The 18,762-nt window shown below is 36.2% G+C and overlaps 1 protein-coding gene across 1 annotated transcript in view; it reads right to left on the bottom strand.

The window, feature by feature from the left end:
- Positions 1-18,762, bottom strand: part of LOC145994275 (protein takeout-like) — a 38,009-nt gene that overhangs the window by 1,366 nt on the left and 17,881 nt on the right. Inside the window, exons 3-5 of the mRNA XM_083130379.1 lie at positions 15,235-15,382; positions 2,200-2,333; positions 1,044-1,196 (exon numbers count right to left, since the gene is read on the bottom strand). Of these exons, the coding sequence (XP_082986505.1) occupies positions 1,044-1,196; positions 2,200-2,333; positions 15,235-15,382 (435 nt within the window). The remainder of the gene's footprint in view (positions 1-1,043; positions 1,197-2,199; positions 2,334-15,234; positions 15,383-18,762) is intronic.

Here is an 18,762-nt window from a genome sequence, read left to right as displayed (position 1 = left end):
TAATTTTCTTTTGCTTGAAATGATCTGACTGATCTTACCAATTCATGCATTTTTTGTGCGTCACCCGGAACACCAGCTGATAAAAGTGTCCTCTTATGAATCCTGTGTGTATCTTGACACAACAAAAAGTGTATCATTTGCTGTTTATTCATGTTAGTGTGTTATTGGAGTCAACATGTATGTGCCAATTGACACGTTTCGGGTTTTGTGTGTAGACACCAGCGAGAGTAAACCATACTTAGATTCACGTGAATGTTCTAGAGAAGCAGATGAAATTTTTCAGGTTTTGGAATAACATAGCGGTTTTTGTTTTTGGAAAGGAGATGAAAATTCGAAAACAGCAGCTGTCCTGGCGTTGGCCGGCCTTAGATCAGTACTCAATTCAGTCCTAAAACCAGAACCGAATAAAGTCTTTAATTCAAACTTCACTTCAGTCCTCGATTCAATACTGAATTCAGTGGTTCCCAAAGTGTGCTCCTTAGCGCCCTTCCTTCGCTGATATGACACTTATTCCAATGTATATGCTTATTTAGTACTTTTTTGTGTAAGATGTTTCGGAATTTGAAATACAGAGTGAACCAAAAGTACGTGGACAGTGAATGATAACATTTATTGTAAATGGTGTGTCTGTTTGGGGCTTGGGTACTAAATGATTCAATCCATTTTCTTCTAACGGTTTCAGCATTTGCAGACACAAACTACATAGTTATAATGACCATAGTATAACCCCAACACAAACCCTATTCCACTACTGTCCACCTACTTTTGGTTCACTCTGTATCTGCTTACTTTTTAACTTAAGGCAAGCAACCTAACCACACTAGCTGAGCGTTGCACCTGTTTGATAGGTTTGGGCCTACATTCTGACCTGGGCGCAGCGGAAAGAAATTGAAACAGTATGGGCGCCGCAAAACGGAAAAGTTTGGGAACCCCTGCCTTAATCCATTACTGAATTCAATCCTGTCTTCAGTCCATAATTCAATCCTTACTTCAGGAATAACTAAAAAATTGTTACCACAAGTTCTGAAACTTCCCATACTCACCTAAAAATTTGTTTCCGTTGAACAGGTTATCCAGCTGCACATACATTCTCTTGACCTGTAGGGCGAGATCAGTGCGGCTGATCTTCAGGTACTCCAATCCGTCACTCCTCTTCGAATTTGCACAGTTGATGATCAGGTGGACGTCGACATTGGCTGGAAGGAAAAAAAAATCTTATTAGGAAAAGGAACGCTGCAGAGACCTTAAAAGAATCAGTCAAAGTTTGAAATTAAAATTATTAATTAACTGTTGACAGTTATGTACATATGCCGTGAATCTCGCCGTGTCTTGAAGATACACAGTGATGAGTACACTGCTCTGCATATTCTCGATTTCGGTTAGCTGCTTCTCTTGCTCTTACTTCCAGTAGCCGATTGATGAGAGGCTGAGTAAACCCGAGAGCAGAGATAATGAAGAAAACTCATACTTGAGATCACTAACCCAGGGAATTGAACCTACGACCAGTGCAGAAATCAGGCTGGATTGTGCATTTTAATAATAAAATGGTACACTACTTATGTGCTTGTTTTGTTGCGTTAGTGACAATGATTCTACCATAGTAGCTATGCAATGTTAATTGGACAATATTCATTGTACTGCCTCGTCTTCAGGTAAACAAATTTATCTCACGTGTTCATTGGTGGAGTAGTCTCAAGTCATTACTTGCGCAGAGACTTCTTTTCGTTTGTTTGCTCGAGAGATAGGAGGAACAGGGTATAGTCCGTGCACATTTTATCATACCGTAAAAGCATGAGGGGAGGTAGAGACCCAAACAATCACAATCTCTGACATTCGTTGAGGTGACGTGATCAGCATCACGCTCCGGTCACCTCTACGCCTCCCAGGTATCCACGTATTAGAGATTAGGTGAAACCCAGGCCTCTCTGCATGCAGAAGAATCAAACCCGGGTCCCCCGTGTGGCAGTCAGACACCCTACCCCGGCTCTGAGTGTCTTAGTATTAAATTGAAGTATCTGCAATTCTAGGGTTTTGTATTTCAATGAGGTGCAATTTCGATTCATAACTTAGTAAGAGACTGCACCCGCCTCTGAAAGAACTATTGGTTTTGACTCTGTGTCATTCTTTCCTTCACCACTGCCCTCAACAATTCAAACGAACCACCTTACTTATGCACCACATCTCAAGAACAGAACTTACCGAAAGTGAGGTTGCAGTCACCCTTTCCTTGGATAGGAAGGAGAAGGATTTTGCCGTCGATCTCGTAAGGTCCAACCACCTTCACGCTGGGTACTTTCAATCCGATGGTTATTCTCTTCTTATCCAATTCAGTTCTGAAAGAACATGTTTCAAACGATATTATTTGCAGCTATTGTTACCGATACTGATAATTATGGTTATTCTCCGTCCCAATTTTTAGGAATTTTAAGCACCCACATCTCTTAAAATGGACCATATTAGTGGTGGTGTAGTTAGGTGTAATATAGCTAGTATTATCAGAAATCTCATTTTCACATTGATGTACGATACACATAATTATATCAGACGCAATTTTAAAATTTACCCTAATATAAAATACAATACTATTGCATAAGGAGACACCATGTGACGGAGGCCTCCCGATGACGCAGTGGTAACGTCGTCGCCTTGTAATGAAGGGGTCCCGGGTTCGATAACCGGTGGAGGCACATAATGGTTCGGATCACACTTTAAACTGTAGGTCCAGTCCCGATTAGCCTTACTGTGTTTAAAGTGTACGTAAAACTCAAAATCAATCAATCAACCATGTGACGGGTTTGTTTGAGTAGTATAAGTTGATTGGTTCACCGAACAACCTTGTCCAAATTCATTTGATACCATAGCCATTTTTGGCCAAAATTAAGCTATATTTTCATATCTTCTGATGGATTTAGCTAATTTGTAGGTGTAGCAAAATGCCCAACTCTACTACGAATTCTAAAACCCTCGTACTAGGGTTGAACATAGTATAGGGCTGGGGTAGGTGCTGACTCATCCGGAAGAGCCAAAGCCTTTTATGACCTTATTTTTAGATTTTGTGTGTGTGTGTTTGTGTTTGTGTGTGTGTGTGTGTGTGTGTGTGTGCCTGGAAGTGTTTATGCTCTATTTTGCGCATGCGTGTGTGTGTGTTTAAAAGTTTTTCATGAGCCTCAGAGGTAGGGGAAGTTTATTAGTTTCTGCAGACAAGTTTTGTTTGATACCATATCCTATTTTGACCAAAATTAAGCTATATTTTCATATCTTCTGGTGGATTTAGCTAATCTCTAGGTGTGGCAAAATGCCGAACCCTAGTACGAATACTAAAAAACAACAAAAAACGTATGTACTAAGGTGACTAACTTTCTTGAATATCTAGCTTGGGCCCTCAGAGTCATGTGACATTCTGTTGATTGGCTGAGAGTGTATTTGGAGATTGTGCTCCAAACAGATTACTAATTTTGTTTGAGAAATGTTTTTTCATCAGTTGTTAAAAAGTAGTTGTTACTGAGAGTTGTTGTAGTAAGATTTTGCAAGAGCAATTGTGATATATATGTTTAGTTATAATTGTGCTGTTGATGTAAATTCTACTAGTACCCAAAATATTTTACAATTTTTGAAACACTAAAGCATAAATTTGTGTCTCCAGCAAAATCTATATATAAATATAATACCCAAATTTTTTTACAATTTTTGATACACTTAAGCATAAACTTGTGTCTCCAGCAAAAATCTATATATAAATACTAATACTCAAAATATTTTAGTACTTTTGATACACTTAAGCATAGACTTGTGTCTCCAGCAAAATCTATATAAATACAATACCCAAAATATTTTAATATTTTTGATACACTTAAGCATAGACTTGTCTCTCCAGCAAAATCTATATAAATACAATACCCAAAATATTTTTCTATTTTTGATACACTTAAGCATATACTTTTTTAAAGTCTATTTTATGTACAGTAAGGCTAGTCGGGCTGGACCTACATTTTAAAGTGGGATCCGAACCACTTGTGCTTCCACCGGGTATCGAACCAAGGACCCCTTGAATACAAGGCGACGACGCTACTACTACTGCGCCATCGGGGAGGCCAAGCATAGACTTGTGTCTCCAGCAAAATCTATATAAATACAATACCCAAAATATTTTACTATTTTTGTTACACTTAAGCACAGATTAGTTTTTATTCAATTTTTTTAAAAGTATTTGTGCTAAATATATTATCTCTAAGTGAGATTGAAATATTAACACACTCTTGAGTTGTGATATATTCAGAAAAATGTATGTATAAATACCAAATAAAAACAATGGTTAATCCTACTTGTAAAACTGAGTGCCACATTTGTGGTAAATTCATATCTAAAACAAATTTGTCAAAACACTTGGTAATATGCACTGGCCAACCCAAAAATCCTAAATTACCAACTCAACCCTGTCCCTATTGTGGAAATCTTATTAGCATAACTCAAATGGACAGACATAAGAAAATGAGTTGCAAATTTCAACTATTAACTAGCCTGACCAATCCTAGAAAAAGACAAGCAGATATAGATCCAACTGATGGTCCTGAATCAAAACAAAGTAAATTTTTGACTACACCTAGTGCAACAGGTGCAATGATTACTCCTTTGATTCAGATTACTCCTTTGATCACACTGTGATATCAATCATTTCTTGAAGAACATAAAATCTTCAATAATAGAACTCCTGAAAAATGAACTTAAAAATAAATCTATCAAGTTTTATACTACTCTATCTTCTAAATATGAGAAACCTTATGAAACACATCATACATTTTGCCATTGTTCCAAGACTCAGCCTCTATATTTAAGTGATAATTCCTTTGATTCAGATTACTCCTTTGATCACACTGTGATATCAATCATTTTTTGAAGAACATAAAATCTTCAATAATAGAACTCCTGAAAAATGAACTTAAAAATAAATCTATCAAGTTTTATACTACTCTATCTTCTAAATATGAGAAACCTTATGAAACACATCATACATTTTGCCATTGTTCCAAGACTCAGCCTCTATATTTAAGTGATATAGATAATTTGGAACAAATTTATACCCAGCATATGGACACATTACTTACAAAACATGAGGAATTTGAGGCTAAAGGATCTGGTTGGAAATTATGTGGACTTCCACACAAAGTAAAACTTACAATAAATTAAATCAACTTCCACCTCTCTCTGCTTCTACTTATGTCCTTCTTCCAGTAGATATTCAGAACAAGAGAGCAGAGGTCTATATAAAAAATAAAGATAATGAGTGTTTTCTGTTGTGTGTCTGCAAAACTTTACCCAATTCATTGGAAAAACAAACCAGAGCTAGTTCATCATTATATACAGTATGAGACAGAGTATAAACATATTATGTCAGATATCCAATATCCTGTTGCTGTATCTGATATAACAAAATTTGAAAAACAAGCAAAAGAACTCTTAGCAATCAATGTGTATGCCTATACAGAAAATAATTTTGTATATCCTCTCAGAATAAATACCATCAATAATGATAATGCTACTGAGATTAATTTGTTGCTTATTTCAGATGACAAGAATTTCCATTACTGTGTTATTCGTAATCTTTCTCGTTTGGTTAGAAGTCAAATAACTAAATATCCTGGGGAAATTAAAATTTGTCGTAGGTGTTTGACTACATTTGATAATCGTAAACAACAGAACTATGTTAAATATAATAATCAAGAAATTGCCATCCAGAAACTTAAAAAACACAAACAATACTGTGGTGAGAACAAGCCTGTACGTATGATTATGCCCAAACCAAAAGAAGTTGAGAAATTCAAACAATACAAGGCCCTGTTGGAGCATCCAGCTATAATAATAGCAGATTTTGAGGCATTACTCAAAACATTCAACTATTCAGACCCTAAGCCTGAAATATGTTCTACTGCACCTTATAAGCTCCATGAGGTCTGTAGTTATGGTTACGTAGTTGTGTGGCGTAATTCATTAAAAACTAATGAGCCTTTTGTATACAGAGGATCTAATGCTGTCAAACACTTTTTCCAAAAAATAAAAGAAGTAAGAAAAATTGGTAAAATATTATCTGTGTCAAAACCAAGAGTACCATTATCTGCTGATGAATAACAATTATACGATACTACTGATATTTGCCCACAGTGCAATTCATATTTTACAAATGAAAATAAGAAAATTCATCATCATGACCATTTCACAGGAACAAATTTGTGGATTTTGTGTAATAGCTGTAAACTCAAAATACAAAAAGACAAATTTGTCTCCATATTCTTTCATAATGGCAGTAGGTATGATTTCCACTATTTAATTAGGCATCTAAGTTATGAGACAGAGCATATAGATCTTCTAGCAGAAAATCAAGAAAGATACATTAGTCTTAGTAAAACAGTGAAGATTCCTGGTGGTGCTACTATTAAGATGAGATTTCTCTCTGCTCGCCTGGATGCTCTTACCAACAAATTATCTGATTAACAGTTCAAAATTACAGCTAATAGTTTTCCTGGCTTGAGCATAGAACATATTAGACAAAAATGGTTTTATCCATATGAATATGTGACTGACCATACTAACTTTAATGATGAAACTCTTCCTCCTTTCAAGGAGTTCTACAGCCAACTCAGAGAAATTAATATTACAGATAAAGATTACCATCATGCACAATTAATGTGGAAGAAATTAGGGTGTAAGACACTGGGAGATTACCATGATGCTTATCTAAAATTAGATGTGACAATTCTTGCTGACGTATTTCAAGCTTTTAGAAAATTGTCTATGAATATTTATAAATTGGACCCTGCACATTTTTTCTGCCAGGGTTAGCTTGGTCAGCTATGTTGCAAAAAACAAAAATTGAGTTGGAACTAATTTCAGATGTGGACATGTTCCTTTTTATAGAAAAAGCTATACGTGGGGATGGTACAATGCACACAAAGATATGCTAGGGTCAACATCATACATATGACAGAATATAATCCAAATGAACCCTTTAGCTATATATTCTATGTTGATGTGAATAATTTATATGGTTATTGAATGATGCAGAAACTTCCTTATGGTGATTTTCAGTGGATAAACCCTACATCAATGGACATAGAAAATTTTGATGACACTGAGTATGTTTTCTTTGCTGAGGTGGATCTTGTTTTTCCTCATGAGTTACATAATCTGTTTTCTGATTTGCCACCACCCCCTGAGTTCAAGTGTCAACCTGAATCAAAAGAAAAGAAGCTTCTGATGACTCTTGACCCTAAAGAGAGATATGTCATACACAAAAGAATCTCAAATTTTTTATAGAGAATAAGGTTCATATAGTGCAAATTCGAAGAGTTCTTAGATTCAAGCATTCAGAGTGGTTGAGGACTTATATTGAAACTAACACAAGACACTTGCTACTTCAGATTTAGATAAGAATTTCTATAAATTAACGATTAATTCTGTCTATGGTAAGACCATGGAGAATATTAGAAAGTATGTAGATGTAATACTAGTCTCTGATTCAGAAAAGTGAAATAAATTAGTGGCAGATCCAAAATGTAAATGGAAAACAATATATCATGAAGATTTGTCACTTTTTCAAATGGAGAAGCCATGGTTCAAATTTAACAAACCTATCTATGTGGGAGCTGCAGTTCTGGATATGTCTAAGCTCCACATGTTGCAACTTTACTATGATACAATAAAGCCTTTTTATAAAGATGACCTTTCTCTTCTGAATATGGACACAGATAGTTTTATATATCATATCAAGACACCTAATCTGTATGAAGATATAAAACATCCTAAGTTGGTTGATTATTTTGGCACATCTTCATACCCTCCTGGTTTTGATATTCCTTCCCACAACAAAAAGGTGCCTGTCAAACTAAAAGATGATTGGTTGGTTGATTGGTTGATTTGTTGTATTAAGTCCACTTTATGCACAGTAAGGCTAATTGGGACTGGACCTACAGTTTAAAGTGGGATCCGAACCACTTGTGCCTCCACCGGGTATCGAACCCGGGACCCCTTGATTACAAGGCGACGACGCTACCACTGCGCCATCGGGGAGGCCAGAAACTAAAAGATGAAAAAGTAATGGTATTATTAAGGAATTTATTGGATTACGAGTAAAGATGTATGCAATTAGATCAGAAAAAGATATTATTAAAAAAAAGCCAAGGGAGTAGGTAGAACCATAGTAGAGAATAAACTCTCCTTTGATGATTATTGCAACTGTCTCAAAACTAAGTGTCTCAAACTAAGGGAAGAAAAAAGAATTCAAAGTGTTGATCATATATTAACTACAAATAAAATAAGAAAAATTGCCCTGGATTCAGAGACTGACAAGAGACAGATTCTCTCATGTGAAATACATACATCACCATGGGGTCACTATTGCCTATGAGATGACAACCAATGTAATATTTGCCAATAAAATTAACAAAAAATCTATTTGGATTTAGAAAACAAGCTATGGAAGTGCCTGTTCAAACAGTATTACCAAATTTCACTAATTTCTTGTCTAAACTAAATGAACTACTAATTATCCACTTGAACAGTATCCTAACAGAATATAATGATGACACTGGTCAAATATTTTATATTTTAATAATAATCTAAATTATTACAAATTCCCTATTGGTGGGAAACTGCAATTCACCATAAATCCTGAGAACAAGGGTGAGATAAAAATATTTACTGGGAGTAATATCTATCGTATTAAATATGATAAAATAGATACAGTAGAGCGTCGATTATCCGAACGTCGGTCAACCGAACGACCGCTTAACCGAACTGTGTACTCGCTCGCACCTGTTACTCTCCCACCCTACCGTCCATCATCCCCCTCACTCCCAAACCAAGTTTCCCACAGTAGTCGCGATGGTTTGAAGCCCAAGATGAAAGTGACCACTTTCAGATATCTGTTAATGAAAAAAGTACGTGACTTAGCTGCTCGTAAGCGTGTAGGCTTGCTTAGACAGACCAAAATAAAGGATTTTTTTAAACGTTAATTTTGTGTACTGTGTGTATTGTTCATGCAAAATGCGTATGTAATATGTACATATTTTTGTTTAATAAACTGTACCACATACTATATATTCCTACTAAAGTTGCCTTTGTACGTTACTTTGTAATACTTAAAGAGATGCCTGTTTTTATGAATAAATTTACTGTACAGTACTTCTTTTTGGCAAATAAACATGTACAGTTCGATTATCCGAACAAACCAGTTTTCCGAACACCCATGTCCCGCAATTACTTCGGATAATCGACGGTCTACTGTACTGTCACTATATATGATATATTTGAAAATGATTGTTTGTATATAGAATTTGTTGGGAGATTATGATAAACGTATACCTTTATTTATAGAGTTGAGAACCACTTATCCTATAATAAATAATCATTACCAAAATGCCTAATGATATTTTTGGTCAAACAACAAACATAAAATACATGAAGTTAAACAATTGTCTGTTTTTGATGTTGAACTGGTGACCAATTATTATTTAAAGTTAAACAATTGTACCCTGAGGATAATCCTTTTTATGTATATTTATCTTACCAGACTCAATGTCTAGACAAGATATAGTCAACAAACTACACAGACCAGCTCGTCGTCGTAACTACAAACGACTAACTGTGGTTACAAAACGAACTGATGATCTATTGCAGGCTGTTTTGATTGAAATGAACGCAGGACATTTGAAAAATCTGAATAAGATAAATCATGGTTTTAAGTATTTGCTTACTTTAATAGACACTTTTAGTAAATATGCTTGGGCTGTTCCCCTGAAATCTAAAACAGGAGCTTGTGTCACTGAGACCTTCAAGTCTATTTTAGAACAAGCAGAATAACTCGTCTCTTACAGACAGACAGAGGAAAATAATTTTACAATTCCACATTCACCAAATTAATGGTCCAGCATGATATTAGATATTATTCTACATACAATAATTTGAAAGCTAGCATAGTTGAGAGATTCAACAGGACACTAAAAAATCATATGTGGAAACAGTTTTGTTTGCAGGGTAACTATAATCGGGTAACAATTTTATCTGATCTTGTTCATAATTACAATAACTCTATACATAGAACCATACTTATGAAACCTGCTGAAGTAGCTAAATCTGACGAATTACAATTGATTTCTACTGTTTACTATTATAAATATCAACATAGAACCACGAAACGCAAGTACAAAGTAGGAGATCAAGTGAGAGTTAGTAATTTGAAACATCATTTTCAAAAGGGTTTTACTAAAAATTGGAGTACAGAGTTGTTCACTGTGGTTGAAGTCTTAACAGGGAACAGATATACTTATATAATAAAATACAATTGCAATGAAATATTGAAAGGAAGATTTCATGAAGAAGAACTTAGCAAAACTGAGTACCCAGATACATATCTTATTGAGAAAGTATTACGTAGAAAAACAAAAAAGTTATTAGTGAAATGGCTGGGACTTCCAGAAAAAAGTTGGATTACCACAGACCAAATAATTCTATGACAACAACATGGAATGTGGTAAGACGTTTGCCTGATTTACTAGAAACTAGAAAGAAAAATGGTGAGTTGCTACCTAACAATATTAGGTGTCTCATTGTAGGTCCATCTGATTGTGGAAAAACTACACTACTTGTATATAATTTTTTTGCTTGCCCCCAATTGGTTAGACTGGAAGAACAGACACTTGTATGTTTTCTCAAAAAGTTTGGAACAACCCAAATACCAGCAGCTTATGAAACTGTATAAGGGAGTGTGCATAGCTACCTTTAAATCAGAAATAAAACCACTTGACCATTGTCTTGAAAACTAAGTTGTAGTTTTTGATGATGTAATTTTAGAAAATCAAAAAATGAAGTACGTAATTTGTTTTACTCAGGGTCGTCATAGGGGAATATACTGCTTTCATCTGGCACAGACTTATTCTAAGATTACTTCGTGATAATACAAATCTAGTTTATCTGTTTCGTCAGGACCACACTAATCTTAAACATGTATATGATGACTATGTAGGAGGAGATTTAAACTACAGTCAATTTTCAAAATTCTGTTCTTCCTGCTGGAACACTGATGATTTTGGATTTGTCACAATTTATATGACTCAAAAGCCAAACAATGAAAAATATAGAAACAAAATTAACAATTTTATAAATGTTGAGTCATTATATTGATTGATTTGGTGTTTTAAAGTCCACTTTATGCACAGTAAGGCTAATCGGGACTGGCCCTACAGTTTAAAGTGGAATCCGAACCACTTGTGCCTCCAACCGGGTATCGAACCCGGGACCCCTTGATTGCAAGGCGACGACGCTACCACTGCGCCATCGGGAGACCCCATAAAATACGTTGTGACTTTATAAATAACCTATAAACAAAAATGACAAAACATAAAATTGAAGTCAATTTGAATTTACGTGACTATCTGGCTAAAAGATTTCAAGGCTGGAAATCTGAGAATAGAGGATACTATGAACAACACAAACGTCAAGATCAACCAATTATTGATGCTATCAGTGGTCTTGGTAGAGAAATTAAGGGTGTCACAGAACAAAATATGAATCTCATAAATGAGCTAGTGCCTCTTGCTGCTAAAAATTACGCAGATTTTCCTCCTACACCATTATCTACTATTCATACTCCTCTAGTACTCCAACAACCACCTACTAAGGCCATAGGAGATTCAGAAAAAAAAATGATTTGGGTCCCTTGGCAAGAGAATACCTGAGTACTGGGAAATTTGACAAAGATGAAGTGTTTGGATTATATCCAACCATGGAGCCTAATGAGGGTGTAGTTTGGAAAATTGGAAAATCTAGAATTACATTTCAAGGAGATGACGTAAAAATCAATTTGGGTGGAGCAAATAGCTGGTCCAGATATCCTGGCACTGTGGGACAGTGGGAACTCATCACCAAGAAACATCCTAGAGAGTATACAGATGAAGATTACCAGACTTACTCAGAAATTTTAATACTATCTGATGCTCTATACTAAAACAACGATGCTAGTCAGAATAGAGTTAAATCTAGCAGTGGAGACAAATACAAAGAATTGATTAAACCTATATGGAACCAAGTTAAAACTGGTAGTGCCATTAAACACTACAATACTCTACCAAGAGAGTTTGTGTGGGTGGATGATGTGAGAAAACTCATAGATAGATTGTTGGTCATAGCAGGAGAAGAAAATGCTGGCAATAATAATTTAAATAATGAGAAAATAGGCATAGTGGATATGATTAGTGCAAAACTAGCCAATTTTATTGTAAATGACAGTAAAGGCATAGGATACTTAATTAAAATTATTAATACTCTACCTCCAAAATTCTGGAAGGGTCAGGGTCTTTTTAGTAAATGACATTATTAACAAACTTTCTTTCGAAATGCACTTACCTGGTTACCAATACTGTGGTCCAGGGACTAAACTAGAACAAAGACTGGAGAAAGGAGACAAAGGAATTAATCCTTTGGATGCAGCTGGTAAGGACCATGACATTGCCTACAATACTCACAATGATCTTAGTGCGTCATAAGGCTGATCAAAAATTGGAACAAGTACCATTTGGAAGACTAATCAGCAAAGATGCTTCTTTTGGTGAAAAAATAGAAGCATTAGGTATAACCATTGTCATGAATACAATTAAAAAATTTAGGGTGGGGACTATAATTATATATATATATATATATATATATATATATAAATACCCATGAAACCTAAAGGTATTGTATACCAAGTACCTTATTCAGATCTAAAATCTCTAGGATCCTTAGACAATCTCCTCACTAAAAAAACAACAGGAGAAGAAAATAATCTTGTTTGAGTGGAGGTCATGGAATGAAATTAGCACTTACTACACCTCAGTTGAAAATATTGCAGAGTTCTAGAAAAAAGAAACACACTGGTGGATACATATTCAGTATTCCAGCTATTTTAGCAGCTCTGGGTGCTGTGGGGACTCTAGCAGGAGGTAGTGCAGCTATAGCAAAACAGTAATTGACGCAAAGAAGAACAAAGGTGAACTAGATGAGCAAAAACGTCATAATCTGGCAATGGAGTAGAAAGGCAAGGGTATTAATGTTTTCAGAAAATATATAAAAAATAGAACCATTATCCAACTATGATATTGAAAATATGATTAAGTTACTGAAAACACTTCAGAGGTGTTTTCATGTCAGATGAATGGGACCTATCACGGGACCATATAAAATAGAGTGTGGACTAGTCAATTTAGATAGTTTGAAAAATCAAGGCACTCACTGGATTTGTTATTACAAACAAGCTAACATAGCTTTTGTTTTTTATTCTTTTGGGGGAATACCACCATCAGACTTAGTTAGTTATCTTAATACCTCTAATCTTTATTATAGTGACGAACGTATCCAGGGTTTTGAGGATGTAAATTGTGGCACACGACCAATGTTTGTTATTAACACATCAAAAAGAAAACAAGTGGTAGACAATGACAAAACTAATATCAAGATTGTATGTGAATTCCATGTAGTGTTATTCTTATTGCAGAGAAGACTTTTGTTTATGATGTGAAGAATGAAAGAGTCACAGAACAATTAAAGTTGTCAAAACTCTCTTGATGATTTTTAATATTATTTAGATCCAAATATTATAAGATTAAACTCTTAAATAAGAGTATATAATAAGTAACATACTTGTAGTATTTACTAGATCTGAGCAAATATGAGTATCTAAAAAATAACTATTATTCAAGTAGTCTGTAGTTTTTCATACCTAAGAAACTACCTTGAGACCATTCGCAAACAAAATTAGCCACCTGCTTGGAGCATAACCCTAAATACACTCACAACTAATCAACAGAGTGTCACATGACTCTAAGAATAGAATTCCCAAGCTAGATATTCAAGAATGTTAGATACCTTAGTAGAAAGTTTTTTTTAGTGTTCGTACTAGGGTTGGGCATTTTGCTACAGCTACAGATTAGCTAAATCCACCAGAAGATATGAAAATATAGCTTACGTTTGGTCAAAATACGATATGGTATCAAACAAAACTTGTCTGCAGAAACAAATAAACTTCCTCTACCTCAGAGGCTCATGAAAAACTTTGAAACACACACACACACACACACACGCATGAGCAAAATAGAACATAAAACACACACACACACACACAAACACACACAAAAACTGTAAAAGTAAGGTCATAAATGGCTTTGGATCTTCCGGATGAGTCAGCACCTACCCCAGCCCTCTACTATGTTAAACCCTAGTACGAGGGTTTTAGAATTCGTAGTAGGGTTGGGCATTTTGCTACACCTACAAATTAACTAAATCCATCCGAAGATATGAAAATATTGCTTAATTTTGGCCAAAATAAGCTATGGTATCAAATGACCTTGTACAAGATTGTTCGGTGAAACAATGAACTTATATTACTTGTTTGGACTCAATCTTGCTCAGTTGTCAGCTCGTGACGTCACCATTAAGATGAGATATCGACATATGTAAAGTCAGATTACTTTCGTAACATCTCCAGCTGACTGCGCGAGTCTAGCATCCAGTGTTGAACCGTGGGAACTGCGGGCTGTCATTGCCAGCCAGTGCGTACGGTGTTGGCACGTTCCACGTACATCTTTACTCCGTTGAATAAAAATCTGTATAAAATCGGTTTCGTAATGTGAATTGACAGTGATAAGGAATTTTGGAATCAGATTCGAAGAGCTTCAAAACAAGATCAATATTTTATTTGTAGGACTATCCAATCCTTAGAAAAATTTGTTCCCAAAAATTGGTGATAACGATTTTTTACAAATTTTGAAGATCTGAACACTAAGAATTGTGAGTCATCTTGCTCTTACAAACACGAAATCCTTCAACTTATCACTCACCTTGCTCTTACAAACACGGAAACCTTCAACCTATCACCCACCTTGCTCTTACAAACACCGAATCCTTCAACCCATCACCCACCTTGATCTTACCTTCAAACACGGAATCCTTCAACCTAACACTCACCTTGCTCTTACAAACACGCAATCCATCAACCTATCACTCACCTTGTTCTAACAAACATGGAATCCTTCAGCCTATCACCCACCTTGCTCTTACAAACACGGAATCCATCAACATATCACTCACCTTGCTCTTACAAACACGGAATCCTTCAAAATATCACTCACCTTGCTCTTACAAACACGGAATCCTTCACCCTATCACTCACGTTGCTCTAACAAACACGGAATCCTTCAACCTACCACTCACCTTGCTCTTACAAACACGGAATCCTTCAACCCGTGGAACTTGACGTTGGATAAGTGTATGTTCATTGCGACTGCTCCGATGCCTTTGTCGACAATCAGCTCGTCAACATCCAGAGGGTCGATCGCTGGGATGTCGTACTCTTCGTCACCTGTGGAGGATAAAGTGGTGGAGTGTTTCTTATAATTTTACTCACACAGGTGCGTAAGAAGCCTGGTGACTTCAAGTATTTAAGGGGAATAATGATATGGAAACAGAAATAAGATGATATGTGTGTGTAAATAAGGCACTACTAAAAATTAAAAACTTTAAAACAATTTATTTTACACCCTGCGTCTAAAAAGTTTGGTGAATGCTGATATATCATCGGCAACATGAGCCAGCTCCACGCACATGCACATGGCTATCCAGAGACATGTCGGGAAGCGCCATCTAGCGTGAAGTTAGGGGTGCCTACAGGGTGAGGGGATTATGGCGCAGATTGCGCCATCGAGATTTTTTGGGGAATTTTTCCCTTCAAATACTATAAAATTCAAAATTTATACACTTTTCCAAAATATATGTGGCAGCATTTGTTGCACTCAGTCGATATTGTCTGGGGTTCTGCTTGTCGACGGCAATCCAAGAACGTAGCAAGGACACGGAAAAAGTGTGACACGGAAAATCCAAGAAAGTGTGACAGTGGGTTCTGCGATAGATTCCTATAGAAGCCATTGCTGACAGTTTCCAGAAGCATTAGGAACGTTGCCAAACGTGTGTTGTGGCGTATTGCGATTATTTTGAAGGCCAATGAAGGTAATTCTTTTGTTCGCATCTTTTGTTTTCTGATATTCACCGAACTTCCTAGACACACGGTGTAGTTTCCCGATACTTAGCTGTTTCCGTGAGCACACTTTTAAAATATACAAACTGAAACAATCATGTATTTTCCCGGCCTCCGTGGCGGAGTCGTTTCCGCGACGAGGCGAGGTAGAGAACAGACGTGTCTAGCGAGCGCTCCCCGAATATTCGTCAAGTAGAGTAGAATCAACAAGCGGAATTTACTTTATACAGACAGGTGAATATATTATAGCAGAGCGAGAAGCTCTGTAGCAGTGAAGTTAAGTGAACGTATGTAATTTCTCAGACATGCCGGTCAAAAGCTTAAACACTTTGCAATTTTCTTTTGCAAGAGTGCAGCAAAGACCGACCACGCTTGCCATTCACGAATGGCTGAGAGGTGTAGTGAAATTGCGCGTCGAATGTTTTGAGTATTTAAGTAGACTTTGTAAAACACCAAGTGTTTCAAAGTAAGTACCGAGCAATTTTGCAAGGAAGTAATAGCACGTAGTACGGGAACTTTCGTATTCTCAGACGACACGGGAGAATATGAAATTCCAGTACACAGAGCAGATAAACCTGTTACAATCGTTCGTATTCATCTAGTTCCCATGGAATTACCAGAAAGTGCTATAACAACTGAAATGTCTAAATACGGAATAGTACAAACAGTACGAGATGAAATGTATTCCACCTCCCTCCCCTATCCATTCAGAACAGGCAGGAAGATAGTCCGTATCATTCTACAAAAACCGGTGCTTTCTTATATTATGTTAAATGAAGTGCGTTATTGGACTACGTATGAAGGGCAACCCAAACTCTGTTTTCGATGTGGCGCACAGAACCACTTACAGCATCAGTGCCAGCATAGGGTGGCAAGGTCAACACGTACTACAGGATATGCTGCAGCCGTGGAAGATACACTCCCCAGTTCTTCAACCCTCACACGGAATCAACTGTTAAAGACCAAAATACCAGAACCATTTTACCATTACCGGCATATCGACAGGCCACTCCAGAGGACCACAAGGAACAACAGGAGCAGATGGTAGTCAATGAAGACAGCGAACCAAAGGCAAGTACTACGATTCCCAACCCCCCACAGTTAAATCAGCAAGAAGATAATGCAAGTGATGGTAACATGGAAAGTGTGCACGGAAGTGCAAGTGAAAGTGTAAGAGGGAACGAATCTGTAGTTCCAATTACCCTATTCGATATCCCGAATCAAGACCCCCAAATCCCTACAAGTTCGATGTTCGCAGAAGACAAATTTCCAGAACCTACCCCCAAAAAACCCCGCTCACGATCCGCCAGGAAAGCGAGAAAAAATGTTACAGACCATATAACCTTACGTCCGAAGAAACAAAAAAAGGATGACGTGGTAAGTACAGCAGTAGAAGTACAGCTTAAGTCCAAGAGTGAAAAACCTATTCAACCTACCCCTTTTTTAGGAAAAGAAGAAAAAAGTTAGAACTAATAGGTAATGCGTACAGTTCTTGATTCAGGTAGAGACGAAGTGATATGAGTGATTCTGCCCAACGTCAAAAGTGGAACAACTGCAAAGCGTAAAGTACTAACAATTATTAATGCATTTCTTAAATCAGATCCTTACAGCCATAATATACATATTCACATTAGCAACGATTAACCTTAACAAATTACAAAGTCAGAATAAACTAATGGCGTTAAATGATTTTTTGACAAAGTCGGATATTGATATAGCCTTCCTACAAGAGGTAGGATTTGACAATTTTTCATCTTTGGCAAGGTACAATGTTCACAGTAATTTTACTGCCACATATCAAGGCACAGCAATAGCGGTGCATCAAAGAATTGATTTACATAATGTTACCCTCCACCCATCAGGAAGACTAATAAGTGCGGATTTAGGTCCTTTGTTTTTATGCAATGTATACGCGCCATCAGGAAGTCACAATAAGCATGAACGGGAACATTTTTTTCTACAATCCTAAGTCCAGAATTAACATCGCATAAATTAAATGCGTTAGTGGCGGGTGACTTCAATTCCGTCCTACATAGGCAAGATCAACAACCTGGTTATAATTTTTCTCGGGCACTCTATGAATTAACAAGAAGTTTACAGTTACAAGATGCATGGAGTTGTAAACATAGAGACCAACCAGGATTTACACATTTTACAACTCAAAGTTCTTCACGCATTGACCGTTTTTATATAGCGAAGGGTTATAAAGAAAACGTACATAGTGTAAGTGTGTTTCCCGTTTGCTTCAGTGATCACAGTGCCTTAATTTTAAAAATAAAATTGGAACAAAACAAATCATGTATGGGAAGAGGATACTGGATGCTAAATTGTTCAGTATTGGCGGATAAAAATTATGACCTGCTAATAAAAGACACTTGGCTAGAGCTTGTTAGGCGTAGATCACCCAGTAATACCCTAACAGAATGGTGTGAATTCATTGTAAAACCAAAATTTCGTTATATTAGTAAAATGTATAGTATAGAAAAAAGTAGAGATTTTAACAACATGTATAATTTCTATTATGCCGTGTTACACGATTTACAAAGTCTAGCATTATAAGGTAATGTAAATATGCCTTACATTAACGAGATGAAATCAAAATTACTCTCTCTACACCGAAAAAAGAGAATCATCGTAAAAATTAAAAGCAAAATGATGGATAATGATGAAGAGGCAAATTTATATCATATTTTACAAGAGCATAGACA

This window comes from Lepisma saccharinum, chromosome 10, assembly GCF_977018435.1.
Source record: "Lepisma saccharinum chromosome 10, izLepSacc3.1, whole genome shotgun sequence".
In the NCBI taxonomy this organism is placed as follows: domain Eukaryota; kingdom Metazoa; phylum Arthropoda; class Insecta; order Zygentoma; family Lepismatidae; genus Lepisma; species Lepisma saccharinum.
Note: the sequence above shows the minus strand (reverse complement) of the source record. Positions and strands in the feature narration are given on the sequence as shown.